Source organism: Lolium rigidum, chromosome 6 (genome assembly GCF_022539505.1).
Source record: "Lolium rigidum isolate FL_2022 chromosome 6, APGP_CSIRO_Lrig_0.1, whole genome shotgun sequence".
NCBI classification, from domain to species: Eukaryota; Viridiplantae; Streptophyta; class Magnoliopsida; order Poales; family Poaceae; genus Lolium; species Lolium rigidum.
Genome location: NC_061513.1, coordinates 100,241,231 through 100,259,328, shown reverse-complemented (window position 1 = coordinate 100,259,328; position 18,098 = coordinate 100,241,231). Strand labels below are relative to the sequence as shown.

General features: G+C 47.1%; 1 protein-coding gene across 1 annotated transcript; it reads left to right on the top strand.

Moving 5' to 3' along the window:
* Positions 1-12,766: 12,766 nt before the first annotated feature.
* On the top strand, positions 12,767-15,352 carry LOC124667264 (WRKY transcription factor WRKY24-like). The gene is made up of 4 exons (XM_047204566.1): positions 12,767-13,149; positions 13,252-13,470; positions 13,738-14,318; positions 14,417-15,352. The coding sequence occupies exons 1-4, from the start codon at positions 12,880-12,882 to the stop codon at positions 15,051-15,053; spliced, it is 1,707 nt and encodes a 568-aa protein (XP_047060522.1). The 5' UTR covers positions 12,767-12,879; the 3' UTR covers positions 15,054-15,352.
* The last annotated feature ends 2,746 nt before the right edge of the window (positions 15,353-18,098 follow it).

Sequence of the window (18,098 nt, the reverse complement as noted above, 5' to 3'; positions counted from 1 at the left end):
AGAAAGAGAATGAAGTTACCTTATGATTCTATCATTAGAACAAGTTATGATGTTGATGCTTCATCTTTCGATGTTACTTGAGTTACACTTTACGCGCCTAGGTGAAAGGCGTTAAAGAAAAGCGCTTATGGGAGACAACCCATGTTTTTACTACAGTATTTTTGTTTTATATTTGTGTCTTGGAAGTTGTTTACTACTGTAGCAACCTCTCCTTATCTTAGTTTTGTGTTTTGTTGTGCCAAGTAAAGTCTTTGATAGAAAAGTAAGTACTAGATTTGGATTACTGCGCAGTTTCAGAATTCTTTGCTGTCACGAATCTGGGTCTATCTCCCTGTAGGTAGCTCAGAAAATTACGCCAATTTACGAGCATGATCCTCAGATATGTACGCAACTTTCGTTCAATTTGAGCATTTTCGTTTGAGCAAGTCTGGTGGCCTAATAAAATCCATCTTTACGGACTGTTCTGTTTTGACAGATTCTGTCTTTTATTTCGCATTGCCTCTTTTGCTATGTTGGATGAATTTCTTTGATCCATTAATGTCCAGTAGCTTTATGCAATGTCCAGAAGTGTTAAGAATGATTGTGTCACCTCTGAACATGTGAATTTTTATTATGCACTAACCCTCTAATGAGTTGTTTCGAGTTTGGTGTGGAGGAAGTTTTCAAGGATCAAGAGAGGAGTATGATGCAATATGATTAAGGAGAGTGAAAGCTCTAAGCTTGGGGATGCCCGGTGGTTCACCCCTGCATGTATTAAGAAGACTCAAGCGTCTAAGCTTGGGGATGCCCAAGGCATCCCCTTCTTCATCGACAACATTATCGAGTTCCTCCCCTGAAACTATATTTTTATTCGGCCACATCTTATGTACTTTGCTTGGAGCGTCGGTTTGTTTTTGTTTTTATTTTGTTTGAATAAAATGGATCCTAGCATTCACTTTATGGGAGAGAGACACGCTCCGCTGTTGCATATGGACAAATATGTCCTTAGGCTCTACTCATAGTATTCATGGCGAAGTTTCTTCTTCGTTAAATTGTTATATGGTTGGAATTGGAAAATGCTACATGTAGTAACTCTAAAATGTCTTGGATAATTTGATACTTGGCAATTGTTGTGCTCATGTTTAAGCTCTTGCATCATATACCTTGCACCCATTAATGAGGAAATACTTAGAGCTTGCTAATTTGGTTTGCATATTTGGTTTCTCTAGAGTCTAGATAACATCTAGTATTGAGTTTTGAACAACAAGGAAGACGGTATGGAGTCTTATAATGTTTACCATATGTCTTTTATGTGAGTTTTGTCTGTACCGTTCATCCTTGTGTTTGTTTCAAATAACCTTGCTAGCCTAAACCTTGTATCGAGAGGGAATACTTCTCATGCATCCAAAATACTTGAGCCAACCACTATGCCATTTGTGTCCACCATACCTACCTACTACATGGTATTTATCCGCCATTCCAAAGTAAATTGCTTGAGTGCTACCTTTAAAATTCCATCATTCACCTTTGCAATATATAGCTCATGGGACAAATAGCTTAAAAACTATTGTAGTATTGAATGTGTACTTATGCACTTTATCTCTTATTAAGTTGCTTGTTGAGCGGTAACCATGTTTACGGGGACGCCATCAACTATTCTTTGTTGGATATCATGTGAGTTGCTATGCATGTCCGTCTTGTCCGAAGCAAGAGAGATCTACCACCTTCATGGTTGGAGCATGCATATTGTTAGAGAAGAACTTTGGGCCGCTAACTAAAGCCATGATTCATGGTGGAAGTTTCAGTTTGGACACATATCCTCAATCTCATATGAGAATAATAATTGTTGCCACATGCTTATGCATAAAAGAGGAGTCCATTATCTGTTGTCCATGTTGTCCCGGTATGGATGTCTAAGTTGAGAATAATCAAAAGCGAGAAATCCAAAATGCGAGCTTTCTCCTTAGACCTTTGTACGGGCGGCATGGAGGTACCCCATTGTGACACTTGGTCAAAACATGTGCATTGCAAAGATCCGGTAGTCCAAGTTAATTAGGACAAGGTGCGGGCACTATTAGTATACTATGCATGAGACTTGCAACTTGTAAGATATAATGTACATAACTCATATGCTTTATTACTACCGTTGACAAAATTGTTTCATGTTTTCAAAATAAAAGCTCTAGCACAAATATAGCAATCGATGCTTTCCTCTTTGAAGGACCATTCTCTTTACTTTTATGATGAGTCAAGTTCACCTATCTCTCTCCACCTCAAGAAGCAAACACTTGTGTGAACTGTGCATTGATTCCTACATACTTGCATATTGTACTTGTTATATTACTCTATGTTGACTATTATCCATGAGATATACATGTTACAAGTTGAAAGCAACCGCTGAAACTTAATCTTCCTTTGTGTTGCTTCAATACCTTTACTTTGATTTATTGCTTTATGAGTTAACTCTTATGCAAGACTTATTAATACTTGTCTTGAAGTACTATTCATGAAAAGTCTTTGCTTTATGATTCACTTGTTTACTCATGTCATCACCATTGTTTCGATCGCTGCATCCACTACATATGTTTACAAATAGTATGATCAAGGTTATGATGGCATATCACTTCAGAAATTATCTTTGTTATCGTTTTACCTGCTCGGGACGAGCGAGAACTAAGCTTGGGGATGCTTGATACGTCTCCGACGTATCGATAATTTCTTATGTTCTATGCCATATTATTGATGATACCTACATGTTTTATGCACACTTTATGTCATATTCGTGCATTTTCCGGAACTAACCTATTAACAAGATGCCGAAGTGCCGATTCTTTGTTTTCTGCTGTTTTTGGTTTCGGAAATCCTAGTAAGGAAATATTCTCGGAATTGGACGAAATCAAAGCCCGGGGGCCTATTTTTCCACGAAGCTTCCGGAAGTCCGAAGACGAGACGAAGAGGGGCCACGGGGTGGCCAAACCCTAGGGCGGCGCGGCCCCACCCCTGGCCGCGCCGGCCTATGGTGTGGGCCCCGTGCCGCCTCTTGACTTGCCCTTCCGCCTACTTAAAGCCTCCGTGACGAACCCCCCAGTACCGAGAGCCACGATACGGAAAACCTTACTGAGACGCCGCCGCCGCCGATCCCATCTCGGGGGATCCAGGAGATCGCCTCCGGCACCCTACCGGAGAGGGGATTCATCTCCCGGAGGACTCTACACCGCCATGGTCGCCTCCGGAGTGATGAGTGAGTAGTTCACCCCTGGACTATGGGTCCATAGCAGTAGCTAGATGGTTGTCTTCTCCTCATTGTGCTTCATTGTTGGATCTTGTGAGCTGCCTAACATGATCAAGATCATCTATCTGTAATTCTATATGTTGTGTTTGTCGGGATTCGATGGATAGAGAATACTATGTCATGTTAATTATCAAGTTATTATACATGTGTTGTTTATGATCTTGCATGCTCTCCGTTTCTAGTAGAGGCTCGGCCAAGTTTTTACTTTTAACTCCAAGAGGGAGTATTTATGCTCGATAGTGGGTTCATGCCTGCATTGACACTCGGGACGATGTGAGAAAGTTCTAAGGTTGTGTTGTCTCTGTTGCCACTAGGGATAAAACATTGGCGCTATGTCCGAGGATGTAGTTGTTGATTACATTACGCACCATACTTAATGCAATTGTCCGTTGTTAGCAACTTAATGCTGGAAGGGGTTCGGATGATAACCTGAAGGTGGACTTTTTAGGCATAGATGCGGTTGGATGGCGGTCTATGTACTTTGTCGTAATGCCCAATTAAATCTCACTATACTTATCATGTCATGTATGTGCATTGTTATGCCCTCTCTATTTGTCAATTGCCCGACTGTAATTTGTTCACCCAACATGCTTTTATCTTATGGGAGAGACACCTCTAGTGAGCTGTGGACCCCGGTCCATTCTTTAATACTTGAAATACAAATCTGCTTGCAATACTTGTTTTTACTGTTTTCTCTGCAAACAATCATCTTCCACACAATACGGTTAATCCTTTGTTACAGCAAGCCGGTGAGATTGACAACCTCACTGTTTCGTTGGGGCAAAGTACTTTGGTTGTGTTGTGCGGGTTCCACGTTGGCGCCGGAATCTCCGGTGTTGCGCCGCACTACATCCCGCTGCCATCAACCTTCAACGTGCTTCTTGGCTCCTCCTGGTTCGATAAACCTTGGTTTCTTTCTGAGGGAAAACTTGCTGCTGTGCGCATCATACCTTCCTCTTGGGGTTGCCCAACGAACGTGTGAAATACACGCCATCAACGCCTTCCTTCTTGTCGACTGCAGCCGCCGCCGCACGCCTGGCATCTCGTTAATCCTTCATCTGCTGCTTCAGCTTCTTCACCTCCTCCTTCAGCAAGGCGTTCTCATTCTTGGCGTCGGTAGCAAGCCTGTTGGCCTCAAGTACCTGGTCAGCCGAAGACTTGATAGCCTTCCGAAGTTGGGAGTTTTCAGCCTCGAGACGGGTGAATTGCTCGGCGAAATCCGCTACAGCATCAACTGTAACGTAAATCGGCTGCAGCCAGAAAAATCAAGAGGAATCAGTTGACAGAAACTCGTCAAAGCAGGGTAAATTAAATACTTACATGATCGCGGCCAGCCGACGGAGTGGGAGCATTGCCAGGAGGAATAACTTTCGACACTGGAATCTTCTCTACGCCTGTTCGCGAGGGAGGTGTCGACTTTGCGGGAGAAGGATTTGATTCCTTAGCCGATGCCGCTCTCTCAGAGGCTAATTTGGCCCTCTTCGCGAGAGGAACTTCATCATCATCATCATCAGAGCTACTTAAGTGCAGTGCACGGTTAGCATACAAAACGATAGGGAATAAATCAGGAAAAGAGTATAGATGCTCACAGGTCCAGATCATCCTCGCCTGCGAAGAAACTCGTTGAACTCTTCTTAGAGGGAGGAGGCGAAGCGGTTCCATCGGCATCATTATCTCCTCCGCTAGGACTTGATTCAGCCGTTGTAATGAAATCATAGTGTACCTACTTACGGCGCCTGCTCCTGAAGAAGGCATCATCCTCAGCAGCTTCTTCCTCTTGAACATCACTGTCCTCGAGGGCATGCTGAGCATCCTCGGTCCCTTCAGAATCATCATCATCATCCTCGAGTACCACACTGCTTTCGGGTGTAGGAGGATAGCATTGAGCAACGGCGGGAGCCTGTCGAAGAAAAGAAACTTGTGAGACACAATGGGAAAAGGAGTAATAATAGCAAGCGGAAAACAACAGGGGATTACCTCGGTCGGGAGATGATCAAAATCACAAGGGGGACAAGCCGATGTCAAGATAATGTTGTCCTTCATGCTAAGGCATGTCAGACGATGAACCTCGTCCCGGAGCTCATCTGCCGACAGGTCGGCAGAGCTGATCCTCGACTTGTCGGTCTTGCCGGTGTATAGCCATAACTGGTGGGGTCGAGACATCAGCGGTTGCACTCGACGTTGTAGGAACACTGAAACTACTTCAGTGCCGCACATCGTCAAGCCTCCCGTGTTCTTCAGGATGATGACCCGCTCAAACAGTCTGTCGGCTGTCGCCCTCTCTTCGGGAGAAAGGGCGTTTCGCCAGGACTTCTTCTTGTGAGCCACCAGGACGTCATCAAAGTGAGGAAGATTTGAGCGCCGCCCGGGCACTATGGGATCGCGCAGATAAAACCACTTGTTGCGCCAGCCCTGGACGGACTCCTTCATTGGATAGTCGAAGTAGTTGACCTCCTTCCTAACAACAAAGCCAATGCCACCGACGACGGGGGGGACCATTGCTGCCATTGTGGCGCTTCACGTAGAAGATCTTCCTCCAAAGACCCCAGTGAGGGTCAATGCCGAGGAAGGCCTCGCAAAGTGTGATGAAGATAGAGAGATGGAGGATGGAGTTTGGGGTCAGCTGCCAGAGCTGGATCCCGTAAAAGAAAAGAAGGGAGCGAAGGAACTCGTGGGCCGGAAGAGAAAGGCCACGGAACAAAAAGGCAACGAACATGACAGTGAAACCCTTCGGGGGCTTTGGGCGAGAAACCGCACCTGGAAGACGAATATCATCTTCAGATGCGGAGATGAAGCCGAGGGCGCGCAGCCTGTTGATGTCGCGGTTGGAAATGGCGGAGGCGCTCCAATCATGGCTAACCTTGGCCGCGTCCGAGGTGCTGGCGCTCTTCCTCTTGCCCATGGCGTGCGAGACTTTTGACGAAGAAGCAGAGGAAGCAGGAAGGTTTGGGTGAGGAAGATGAGCAGTAAAAGGTGTGAGAGGTAAAAACATGGAGGCCCTCTATTTATGCTGTAACAATTTGTGCGAGATCGTGGCCATAACTCCACAGGCGTCGTGGGAGGTGGAGCGGATCTGGTTGTACACGTGGCACTTGAATGGAGAACGGAACCGGCGGCCCATTATTCCCACGTTGTGCGAAAATCGAGGGGACGCCTCGGTCGCCGCGCGTGCACTGGTCAAGTCCTACGAACTGCCCGCGCAGAACTAGGGTGGGCCCGTCAGGTCAAGTCTTGTCAATCAAACCACAGCAGCCGCATGTCAACAGTGACGTCATAGAGATTGTTGCAAGCACTCGAAGAAAAAATGAAAAGTTATCGGATGAAAAATTTGAGTCTAAGCACAGACTGTGAAGCATCTGCACTTAGACTCGGGGGCTACTCCCATCGGGAGCGCTGACGCGCACCCGATAAATCAAGGACTCGAAGAAAAAGTGAAGGAAGAGGTGGTTGTTTGACCTAAGCCTACGCACGGATTGCAAGCATCCGCACCTAGACTCGGGGGCTACTCCCATCGGAAGCGTTGGACGCGCACCCGACAGATTTTTTTTTGGCTCTCCAGGGTCAAGCCCGGGGACTTGATTCTGTGTAGGGTAACGTTGTTTTGCCATCGACAGTTAACCAGCAAAAGTTGGGCACGTTACTCATTATCCCTTGCATGAGGAAAATATATCGGATGAATACGAAGACTTACAGAACAACTTCGGCAGAGTAAAATGTTCGAGTGGTTCAACTTGAGTCTACGCACGGATTGCAAGCATCCGTACCTAGACTCGGGGGCTACTCCCATCGGGAGCGCTGCGCGCACCCGACAGAAGAAGATGATGCAGATTCAAGAAGAACAAGAACAATCAAGGAGAAGAACGTTGGGTGGAGGCATGCTTTAGTCTCTACCCGAACTACCTTCGGCTAGACACTGGGGGCTACTGACGTGGGCATTACCCTTCGGGTAACCAATGTTGCCCTACCCTATATTTCCTAGTTGGAGGCCCATGAAGGCACTCGACGGCAAGATGGGCCGCTAGGACGGTGCAACGGAAGATTCCTTGAAGTACAAGACGCGGAAGGAGCCGAACAACAAAAGCTTAGAGATAGATCTACTGTAAACCTAGTCGTACTCGATTAGACCTCTTGAGACCTGGCCTCCTATATAAAGGCCAGGAGAGGGGCTGTCGAGGGACACAATCAATCTTAGCGATCTTAGCCAGCATAAGCTTAAAGCTAGGTCACCTTAGCGCTTAGCCATCTCGACGAGATCTCAGCCGAACTATTCGGCACCCCATTGTAACCCATTATCATCATAATCAAGAACAGACAGGCAGGACGTAAGGGTTTTACCTCATCGAGGGTCCCGAACCTGGGTAAATCGCTCTCCCCGCTTGTCTGTGAACCGATGTCTCGTGTCAGCTTGCAGGATTCCATCAACCCTAAGCCCCTATCGAAGGGCATTGCTGAGGAGCACCCTCGACAGTGTTGCTAGCTGAATTTTGGCAGGGCGCACTATCGATGTCAGCAACAACGTGGAACCTGCACACAACACAACCAAAATACTTTGCCCCAACTTATAGTGAGGTTGTCCATCTCACCGGTTTTACTAAAAACAAAGGATTAACCGTATAGTGTGGAAATAGATGTTTGTTTGCAGTGAAATAAAGAGAACAATGCTTGCAGTAAGTAAACAGAACAGGTGCTTGCAGTAGATGAATTTTCAGTGTAAAATAAAGGACTGGGGTCCACAGTTCACTAGAGGTGTCTCTCCATAAAGATAAATAACATGCTGGGTGAACAAATTACAGCTGGGCAATTGACAGAATAAATACCATACATGATAAGATGATTACTATGAGATTCATTTGGGCATTACAACATGATACATAGACCGTAATCCAACTGCGCCTATGACTAATAATCCACCTTTCGGTTAGTGTCCGCACCCCTTTCAGTATTAAGTTGCAAGCAATAAATTATTGCATTAAGCAAAGTGTATAAAGTAAATAATAGAATTATCCTTAGACAAAGCATTCTTGTTTTCTCCCTAGTAGCAACGACACATATACAATCTTAGAAGTTATTGTCACTCTCCCAGATTATTAGAGGCATGAACCCTTTATCGAGCATAAATACTCCCTCTTGGAGTCACAAGCACATAATTGACTTGAGCATCTACTAGCAGCGGAGAGCATGCAAGATCATAAATAACATATGACAAGTATATAATCAATCTCAACCATAGTATTCAATATTCATCGGATCCTAGCAAACACAACATATAGCATTACATAAAGATGATCTTGATCATGATAGGCAGCTCACAAGATCTAAACATGAAGCATAAATTGGAGAAGACAACCATCTAGCTACTGCTATGGACCCGTAGTCCAGAGATGAACTACTCACGCATCACTTCGGAGGCGAGCATGGCGATGTAGAGGCCTCCGGTGATGATTTCCCTCTTCGGCAGGGTGCCGAGAAGAGCTTCAAAACCCTCCCGAGTTAGGGTCGACGATGGCAGTGGCGATGGAACTTTTCGTGGATGGAGGCTCGGGTATTTAGGTTTTTCCCGATCAGATGTATTTATAGGCGGAAGGGCGATGTCGGTGGGCGCCCGAGGGCCCACACCATGCCTAGGGGTGGTGTGGCCACCTCCTAGCTCGGCTCCATCTCTCCTCTGGACTCCGTCTTCGTTACAGTAAAATAGGAACTTCGGCTTTTGTTTCGTTCAATTCCAAGAATATTTCCTGTACAACTTTTTCGAAATACAAAAATAGCAGAAAATAGGGAACTGGCACTGTGGCATCTTGTCAATAGGTTAGTTCCAGAAAATGCATAAAAGTGCAACAAAGTGTAAACAACACATATAGAAATTGGTGTAAAACAAGCATGGAGCATAAAAAATTATAGATACGTTTGCAACGTATCATACCCGTGCGGTGAATTATGGAGGTGGATTAGCACAGGAACTCGACAAGCTGGACCCACACGTAATATCGACTTGGACTTCAAGAAAGAGGACTCCAATATGTAATATACTAGAACTCTTGTAAACCCTAGCCTGATTGCATATATAAAGCCAGGGGCACCCCTTGAGGACACGCATAGACATAAGATCATAGACGAAATACTAGACTAGACACAACTCCGCCTCCGGTTGCACCCTGTAAACACATGTATCATATGCTGGATTGATAGCAGGATGTAGCGACCCTCCACCGCGGAGACGTGAACCTGGGTACGTCGTGTGCCATCTCGCTCCCGGAATCTCCGGCCGTCGTCTTTCCCAAAACCTAACTCCATAACCTTGGACATTGCCAAGGGTACAACCTCCTCAGTTTCCCCTCCAATCTTCTCTGTTGCAGCCTCCGTTTTCGTGTTTCTGTGTTTCTACGGCGTTCTCCTCCAAAGAACCCTCGGGGGTCATATATATAATGATTTTTAGGTCAAAATACGTCGATTCGCGAAAGAATCAAGTGATTTGGATGGTCGACGGCCAAGAGAGCATGGGTGGCGCGCCCTCCTTGCCTAGGCGCACCACATGCCATCTTTTGGGCCTCAGACCCCTCCAGGTGTGCATCAGTTGCACACACTTGGACACAACTCCCATGATCAGATAGGTCCACCCTTCTTCTACTTGAGCTTTGACCTCAAACTTCAAGCTCAACCACGAAGGGTAGATCTTTAAGTGATCTCTCGCCTTCACAAACTGCCATGCAAATCCGCAACTTGGAAGCTATTGGTGAACCCCAAGACTCAAGTTTTCAGCCCTAGAGACTCCGCCCCTTGGATACTCTAGGCATCACCATGAGGATTTTGATACGTTAATAAATCAGCCTCGGAGTAACCCCAAAGATATTCTAGGATTCGCCCCGATGCTCTTGATCCATAGTCGAGCTACCACGGACAAAATTTCATAGGTATCACCGGAGGCTCTGACTTATATTGCACATCTAGAGTTTTGGCTATTCAGGAGACCTTTAAGACTCATAAAAATTTGCTTTAGAATTTATCTTTGGTTTTTGGTGCAACAAGATGATTTGATCGAACAATGAGTATCTTTTTTTTCTACTTTGAGAGACCCTCTAAATTCTTTACCTTTCCTATAACCCAAAATGATATCACAAGACTACAAAGATAATAGATAATTTAGAATATTTCTTTTGGAAGCCACCTCTTTTCTTTTTTTTTTTCCTTTTATGCATATCACCTAGCCCGTACTTATGGCGCTCAATGTTTTATCAAAGGGTCCCTGTGGCTCGTGGGATTCTAAAAGCACATAAATAAGAAAAAAAAAGTAGGATTTGGAAGTTATGCCATGTTGAATTCTACTCAAACTGAAAATGCGAGAATTTATAATAGGAGGATTTGGTATTTTGGTGCATTTTTTTCGTGAAAACGCAAAAGCCTTGCGTTTTGATGCATTGATAGAAAAAGAAGGTTATATGCACAAGTCCAAGAATGGACCAACACCAGGCCATACAACTCAACCTAGAAAAGCTAATCTAAGGGAGTAGTTGGCGAAGACCCCGGGCCCTCGCGTCCGCCCACTGCTACGCCTCAGTCCTGATGTCGTTGAATAGGGAAGCCACCGATGGTCGCGTATTGTCGAAGATTACAGCGTTCCTATGCTTCCATATCCCTCATGCAGTGAGCATGATCATAGACGAGGTTCCCTTGCGCAGTTGACGAGGGAAAGTCCGCACCACCAGCGACCACCACTCTGCGAAAGTCACCCTCAACCGTGGGTGGCCCTGAGGAGGATTTGGTATTTTGGTGCATGACATAACTATCAAAGAAATTTTGTATAAGGTTTTGGAATCGATGAAAAAGTTTCTTTGGAATTACATGTGAAGTAGATCATAGAAAAATTATTATGGTTTCTAATCTTCACAATGCAAACCGATCAATTTTCAGTAAAAAATCATGTAGAATAGAGTCCTCCAAAATTTCTATATATTTTCTTTGAAATAAAGAGGCCCTAAAAGGAAATTTGTTGACAAACATATTATAGAACACGCTTTTTCAGGCACCACAATAAACAATACTATTCCTTGTATGGGATATAAAAACTACAGAAATATGTCGTCAATATACATCAGACATAGTCCTACGTTCAGACCAACTGACCAAGTAAGACACTATACATGCTTCCAACAGTCATTCCTGTCAAGTGTCAACTAGTTGATACTGCTACTTATTTTTTTGGCAAAAGTTGAGACTACTAGCTAGTGATCAATCAGAAAAGAGGTCAGCAAGTTGAATTACTTAATCCATGCATCTAGAAAGATATTGGTTGGGTGCGGCTTTGGCCCCAATTGAAAAACAACACAGGACTATAGTAGAGGATACAACTTTTTGAATTGTTTTTTCTTGAATAAATGAATAGTTGATCAGCTTTTTTTTTTTGAAATTTCTGTGTGGCTACGAGCTACTTTTATAGTACCTTCTGAATAAAGAACAAACATGCCATACACTCTCTCCAGTTCAGAACCAACTTCTTTTAAATTATATATATGTATAAAGTCCAAGATTGTAAAATCCTTAAAATGTTTTTTCGAGCCAAATCTATACACATGATTTTTAAGTTTCCTACCTCACTGTCTTCAACAATATTTATAAATGAACTTTTAAAATTCTGACTAAAGAGTACATTTACAATGCCACTAATGTGTGAGACAGAGGGTATACGAGTTTATTTTTAGGGGAAACAGCAGTACTCTGCTGTGATCTTTATTACTAATCAAATCACACTTACATATTATTAAGTTTTTATGTTTTTTCTCTCTAAATTCCCGTGTTTCAAAATGGGGCGTTACATATAGTTCTTTTCTTTTTGAAAGCGGGCATTATATATAGTTGAAAGTCTAGAGTACAACGATCGGCGATGATTACAATAGGAATGAAACTGTGCAACTCTTATCTTAAACTAAAGAACAACCACATGAGGCAGCAAAGCGAGCACTATTTATGGACGCGACAAACCCCCAAACACAAACTGAGAGCGTGGCTCCAAACAGTTAATCCGAAGCACAGTTAAACTACTTTTGTGTTCTGTCGCCTAGCTTCAACCAATTTTTTTTTTTTGCGGGTCAGCTTCAACCATTTTAATCGCCCCAACACTAATTTGACAATAAAATTGGCTCATGTAGACAAAACAAATGCAAGATGATTTCAGAACCTTATTATAATCCACGCTGGACGTTTGAAAAGGTCAAAGAAACGATTAGCGACCACCAACTCTTTCGTTCACCGGAAACTACACCCGTACCCGCACCAGCGTGACAGAACGCCTGCCACGTCACCCCCACGCAGCGGCACAGCTCGTCCCGATTGGTGGGTACCTATCCTCAGCTAGTCGATCAGCGCTTCCATTCCAATGCGCCGCCAGTCAAACGCCACGAGCTTTGACCAGTCCACGGTCAAAGTTTTCAAAGCCTCTATATAGTCTTCCTCTCCCGGTCCTTCCAAGCAATCCCTCCCAACGATCTCCCTCCAACGCTTCCTCTCCTCCCTCTCCCTCTCGCCGTACGTACACGCCGGACGCACGACCGCCGTTAAGCCGTAACACGCACGCGCGGGCGATTTTGGGCTCCGAGCCGGGCCGTTGTACGACTCCGATGACTACCTCGTCGTCAGGGAGCGTCGAGACGTCGGCCAACTCGAGGCCCGGCTCCTTCTCCTTCTCGAATGCGAATGCGAGCTTCACGGACATGCTGGGGAGCTCCGCCTCTGCGGCCGGCGGCGGCGCCGCGTCGGGATACAAGTCCTTGACGCCGCCTTCCCTGCCGCTCTCGCCGTCCCTGATGTCGCCGTCGTCCTACTTCAACATGCCCGCCGGCATGAACCTCGCCGACTTCCTCGACTCGCCCGTGCTCCTCACCTCCAGTGTAAGCAAGAACACAACACCGAATGAATTCTAGTATCAGCCTATCAGCGCCATGCCATTTAGTATTTTCGTTCGTATTGCTAATGCGATTGCTCGTTTTCAGATTTTCCCATCGCCCACGACGGGAGCGTTCGGGTCGCAGCAGTTCAACTGGAGGCCGGAGGCACCGCCGGCGAGCGCCGCGGAGCAGGGCGTCAAGGAAGAGCAGAGGCAGCCGTACTCCGACTTCTCGTTCCAGACGGCGGCGCCGGCGGGCAACGAGGCTGCCACGCAGACGACGACGACGACGGCGGCGACGACCTTCCAGCCACCGGCCCCACAGGTGAGATCAGGAACCGTGCGCTGTCCTCCTAGACTTTGTCAAACACTCAAAACATAAACATAAACTATACTAGTACTAGTATACCATTTCTCTTCATTCTGCAACCACAAATGGGCCATCTGTCGTGCTGTCGCATCACATCATGATCTTTTCGTTTCGATTTCCCAAAGAATTTCTAGTCGCGTGACAGCGATTGATTAGCGAAAACGCAAACAGCGTACTACGAGATCGATTCCCTAATCCAATATTCTTGTTTGCATACTTCAGGGCGAGGAAACGTACCGAGGTCAGCAGCAGCAGCAGCCTTGGGGTTACCCTGCGGGAGGCATGGAGGTGGGTGCCAACCCGGCGAGCTTCAGCGCGCCGGCTCCGGTCCAGGCGACCTCGTCGGAGCTGGCGCCGAGCGGCGGCGGCGCGTACAGGCAGCAGACGCACTCGCAGAGGCGGTCGTCGGACGACGGGTACAACTGGCGCAAGTACGGGCAGAAGCAGGTCAAGGGCAGCGAGAACCCGCGCAGCTATTACAAGTGCACCTTCCCCAACTGCCCCACCAAGAAGAAGGTGGAGACGTCCATCGAGGGCCAGATCACCGAGATCGTGTACAAGGGCACGCACAACCACGCCAAGCCGGTCAACACGCGCCGAGGCTCCGGCGGCGGCGCGAACGCGGCGCAGGTGCTGCAGAGCGGCGGCGACGCGTCCGAGCATTCCTTCGGAGCGATGTCGGGCGCGCCCGTCTCGACGCCGGAGAACTCGTCGGCGTCCTTCGGGGACGACGAGGTCGGCGCGGGCTCGCCCCGCGCTGGCGGCGACGATCTCGACGACGATGAGCCGGATTCCAAGAAATGGTGAGTGCCGTGTTACTCAATTTTGGCGCGAAATGTTATGATTTGCATTCTTTAGGAACATGTGGATCAACCTGCTATATATTTGCCCAAATCTGTAGGAGGAAAGACGGCGACAGCGAGGGGATCAACAACATCGCCGGCAACCGGACGGTGCGTGAGCCGAGGGTGGTGGTCCAGACCATGAGCGACATCGACATCCTCGACGACGGCTACCGGTGGAGGAAGTACGGGCAGAAGGTGGTGAAGGGCAACCCCAACCCGCGGAGCTACTACAAGTGCACCACGGTCGGGTGCCCCGTGCGGAAGCACGTGGAGCGCGCGTCGCACGACCTGCGCGCCGTGATCACCACCTACGAGGGCAAGCACAACCACGACGTGCCCGCCGCCAGGGGCAGCGCCGCGCTCTACCGCCCCGCGCCACGGGCGGTGGACAGCGCCATGAGCACCAGCCACCAGTACATGGCTAACCAGCAGCCGTCCGCCATGACATACCAAGCCGGCGCCGCCGCGGCCGGGACACAGCAGTACGCCCCGAGGCCCGACGGGTTCGGCGGCCAGAGCCAGGGATCGTTCGGCTTCAACGGCAGCTTCGGCTTCTCGGCCGGTTTCGACAACCCGACGGGGTCGTACATGAGCCAGCACCAGCAGCAGCAGAGGCAGAACGATGCGATGCACGCCTCGGGCGCCAAGGAGGAGCCAAGGGAGGACATGTTCTTCCAGAACTCCCAGTTCTGATCGACGAGTGTCAGAATTCAGAGATGGCAAACGAGATGACAAGATGGAATTGTTAATTACTTTGTAGTCTGTAATCGTTCTAGAATAGGCGTAGACACATTCGTTTATTTCTTTGGAGGCCCCGTAGTTGCAGATGGCTGCAAAAAATGGGTTACCCTTCCTTAACACACAGGGAGTAAAGAGAAGATGTAGGCACGTAGGATACACAGAAGATAAGGGTTTCAGGCAGTTTTGTTCTGTCATTGTTTCACACAGAAATATGTTGTATTCAAAATTATTCACAAAAGTTCTTTACAGAATCTCTGAAATGTGGAATGTGTTGTCAATTCTAAGATACCTTTTTTTTCTAAACAACGCAAGAGACTTGGTATTTTTTACGGAGTATTAATTAATAGAGAAGAAGTTGTTTGGGAAATTCATAGGACAAGCGCTAGGACTTTAAGGTCAAAAGACTAGTCTCCCAGGATTACATAACTCAAAAAGGGAATGTGCCGCCTGTAGACTCCATGTTTTTTTTTTTTGCTTCATCTTTAATTTTTACAATGACAATGGTTGCGGGAGACGATTGGTGTCGGAAGACCCGTGCATTACGCTTGTTCCAAATCTCCCAAAAGACAAGCATGAAGAGTGATGCCATAGCTTTTCTTTCTTTTCCCTTATCAAGAGCAACCTTAGTCGCAAACAGAGCTTGGCTCTGGTGGTTAGGTCCATTGTGGTGGAACCAGCCCACCTGGGTTCAAGTCCTAGATTTGACATGGGTGTTTGCATTTACCTGGATTTATTCCAGGATTTAACCGGCGCTATGCTTTCAGTGGTAGGTGACGTGCCCGTCAACAGCGAGGCGCCAGTGGTGAGTTCGTCAACCTCAACATATGCCGGCTCAGTCCCTCGGAGGTGCTCATAGGGGTAGGGTGTGCGTGCGTGCGTTCATAGGGGTGTTTGTACGTGCGTGTTTGCGAGCGTCTGCGTTGTACTGTGTTCTCAAAAAAAAAAAAAAGCAACCTTAGTCCACAAATCATCAACAGAGGGTTCGATGGCCCAAATGAATTGGATTGATGTTGTGAATGCCACACCATGAAAATATTTCCTTCCAAATTCTAGTAGTGCGTCTACACTTGTAGAGAAGATGTGTCGACGATTCTTAGACTTGATTGCATAGAGGACAATTCCCACAATTTGGCCATCCCCTAGTTTGTGAATGGTCTGCCATCCAAATCCTATTTTCCATAAACAACCAAGCAAAAGAATTGCACTTGGGAGGAGTCTAATCCTTCCAAAACAAGGAATTAAGAGTTGTTGAGACAAAGCCTTCAAGTTGCATTTTGTAAGCCGTGGATGAGGAATACTTCCCATCATTTGTAAATTTTCGTAGAATGGTGTCGGGGACGTCTTGGCCAAGGTGAACATCGGAGAGGCCTTCCCAGAGAATGGTGAATTGTTGTATGTGCTAAAATGGCTTTACCAGTTCATTTTACACACATCATCAAACCGGAAATCATGCATGCCATCCATAATGTGATATCCTGGCCTAGGGCTCAATAGGATTGATAGCATACTCATATCAACAAGTTGCAACTTTTTTCCGGAAGCTCATTCTCAAAGAACTCCGAGGTTAAGCGTGCTTAGCCCGGAGCGATTTGAGGATGGGTGACCGACCGGGAAGTTCTTCCCGGGTGCGCACTTTGCGCACGAGTGAGGACAAAATGCGCAGGAAAGACATGTGTTGGTATGTGGAGCTAGTCTAGAGATCCTAGAGAGCTGCCAGGGGTAACATGCCCGACCAGGGAGGGTGGTCGGGGTGTTACACATAACTTCTACATCCTAAGAGTCTCGCATCTCCATTGGTTAAACTCCGCAAACGTTGCCTTGATCGCGAAGAAAGACATGTGTTGGTATGTTGGGGCTAGTCTAGAGATCCTATAGAGCTGCCAGGGGTGACATGCCCGACCAGGGGGTGGTCGGGGTGTTACACATAACTTCTACATCCTAAGAGTCTCGCATCTCCATTGGTTAAACTCCGCGAACGTTGCCTTGATCGCGAAGAAAGACAGAGCCAAAGATATTTTGGATTTTAGGCCTGTTCCGCGGAAGCTGCCTTGATCCCGAAGAAAGACGGAGCCAAAGATATTTGTTGGGGGGATGACCCCCGGTATGCCAAAGGCATGCCAAACCGGATGGTTTGAGCAATCAAGATACCGGTTTAATGTTTATTCCGGAGCTCAAAGTTAAGCGTTGGGCTGAGTAAGTCTATACCGGTATCCCCAAGAGAGGTATACCGGTATGAGCTAAGAAGACACCGGAGAACCGGTAAGAAGTGCACTGTAGCACGTCGGCAAGACTGGTCAAAGATTCTCTCCAGAGCTAGAGGACAAAGATGAGCTAAGCAAAGTAACTTTAAACGAAGCCCTGGCGCCAAAGAGGAAGGTGACGCCAAAAGCAACCGGAGGACGTCAGCCTCCCTGATTAAAGAAGATACTGGCGTCACCTATGATTAAAGTTACTTTGTAAAGTAGTTTGTCTAGTCAAAGATGCCATTAGGGTTTCTTCCCCTGTAAGCCACCCTCTCCCCTATATAAGGAGAGGGGGCACAACCCTTGCGCGGGGACGACCTGATACCTGAGATACGAGTTGCTTGTAGCTAGAAACTTGTAACCTAATGAGATCAATGAAGAGAAAGATCTAGAGCAGAGTTCTTCCTTGTGTCTCTCTTCTTCTACCTTTGGCTTAGGCCTAGTTCTTGAGGAAAGCACCCGGAAGTTCATCCAATCTGATCCAAAACCCTCCCCCGAATCCTCTAGCGCCCATTCGGCCCCAACTTAAGCCATCCCATGGCATCTGCTCGTTCGCCACGACGACAGTTGGCGCCCACCGTGGGGCAAGAAGCGGCGCTTGACGGAGTTCACATTCGGGCGGGCATCCTCGACGTCGCCGACCAGCGTACGGTGTCCGCGCTGGTGCAGCGCATCTACTCCATGGACTTCATCAATGACAACGCGGGCTGCTTCGCCAACGGCGGCATCTTCCCCAAGAACGGCCGCATCATCG

What these genes read in the sequence shown, in the direction of transcription:
- LOC124667264 (XM_047204566.1), top strand. Translation starts at nt 12,880, where the DNA reads ATGACTACCTCGTCGTCAGGGAGCGTCGAGACGTCGGCCAACTCGAGG. An exon ending in CCGTGCTCCTCACCTCCAGT is followed by an intron (nt 13,150 to 13,251) that starts GTAAGCAAGAAC and finishes GCTCGTTTTCAG; the next exon opens with ATTTTCCCATCGCCCACGAC. An exon ending in GAGCCGGATTCCAAGAAATG is followed by an intron (nt 14,319 to 14,416) that starts GTGAGTGCCGTG and finishes CCAAATCTGTAG; the next exon opens with GAGGAAAGACGGCGACAGCG.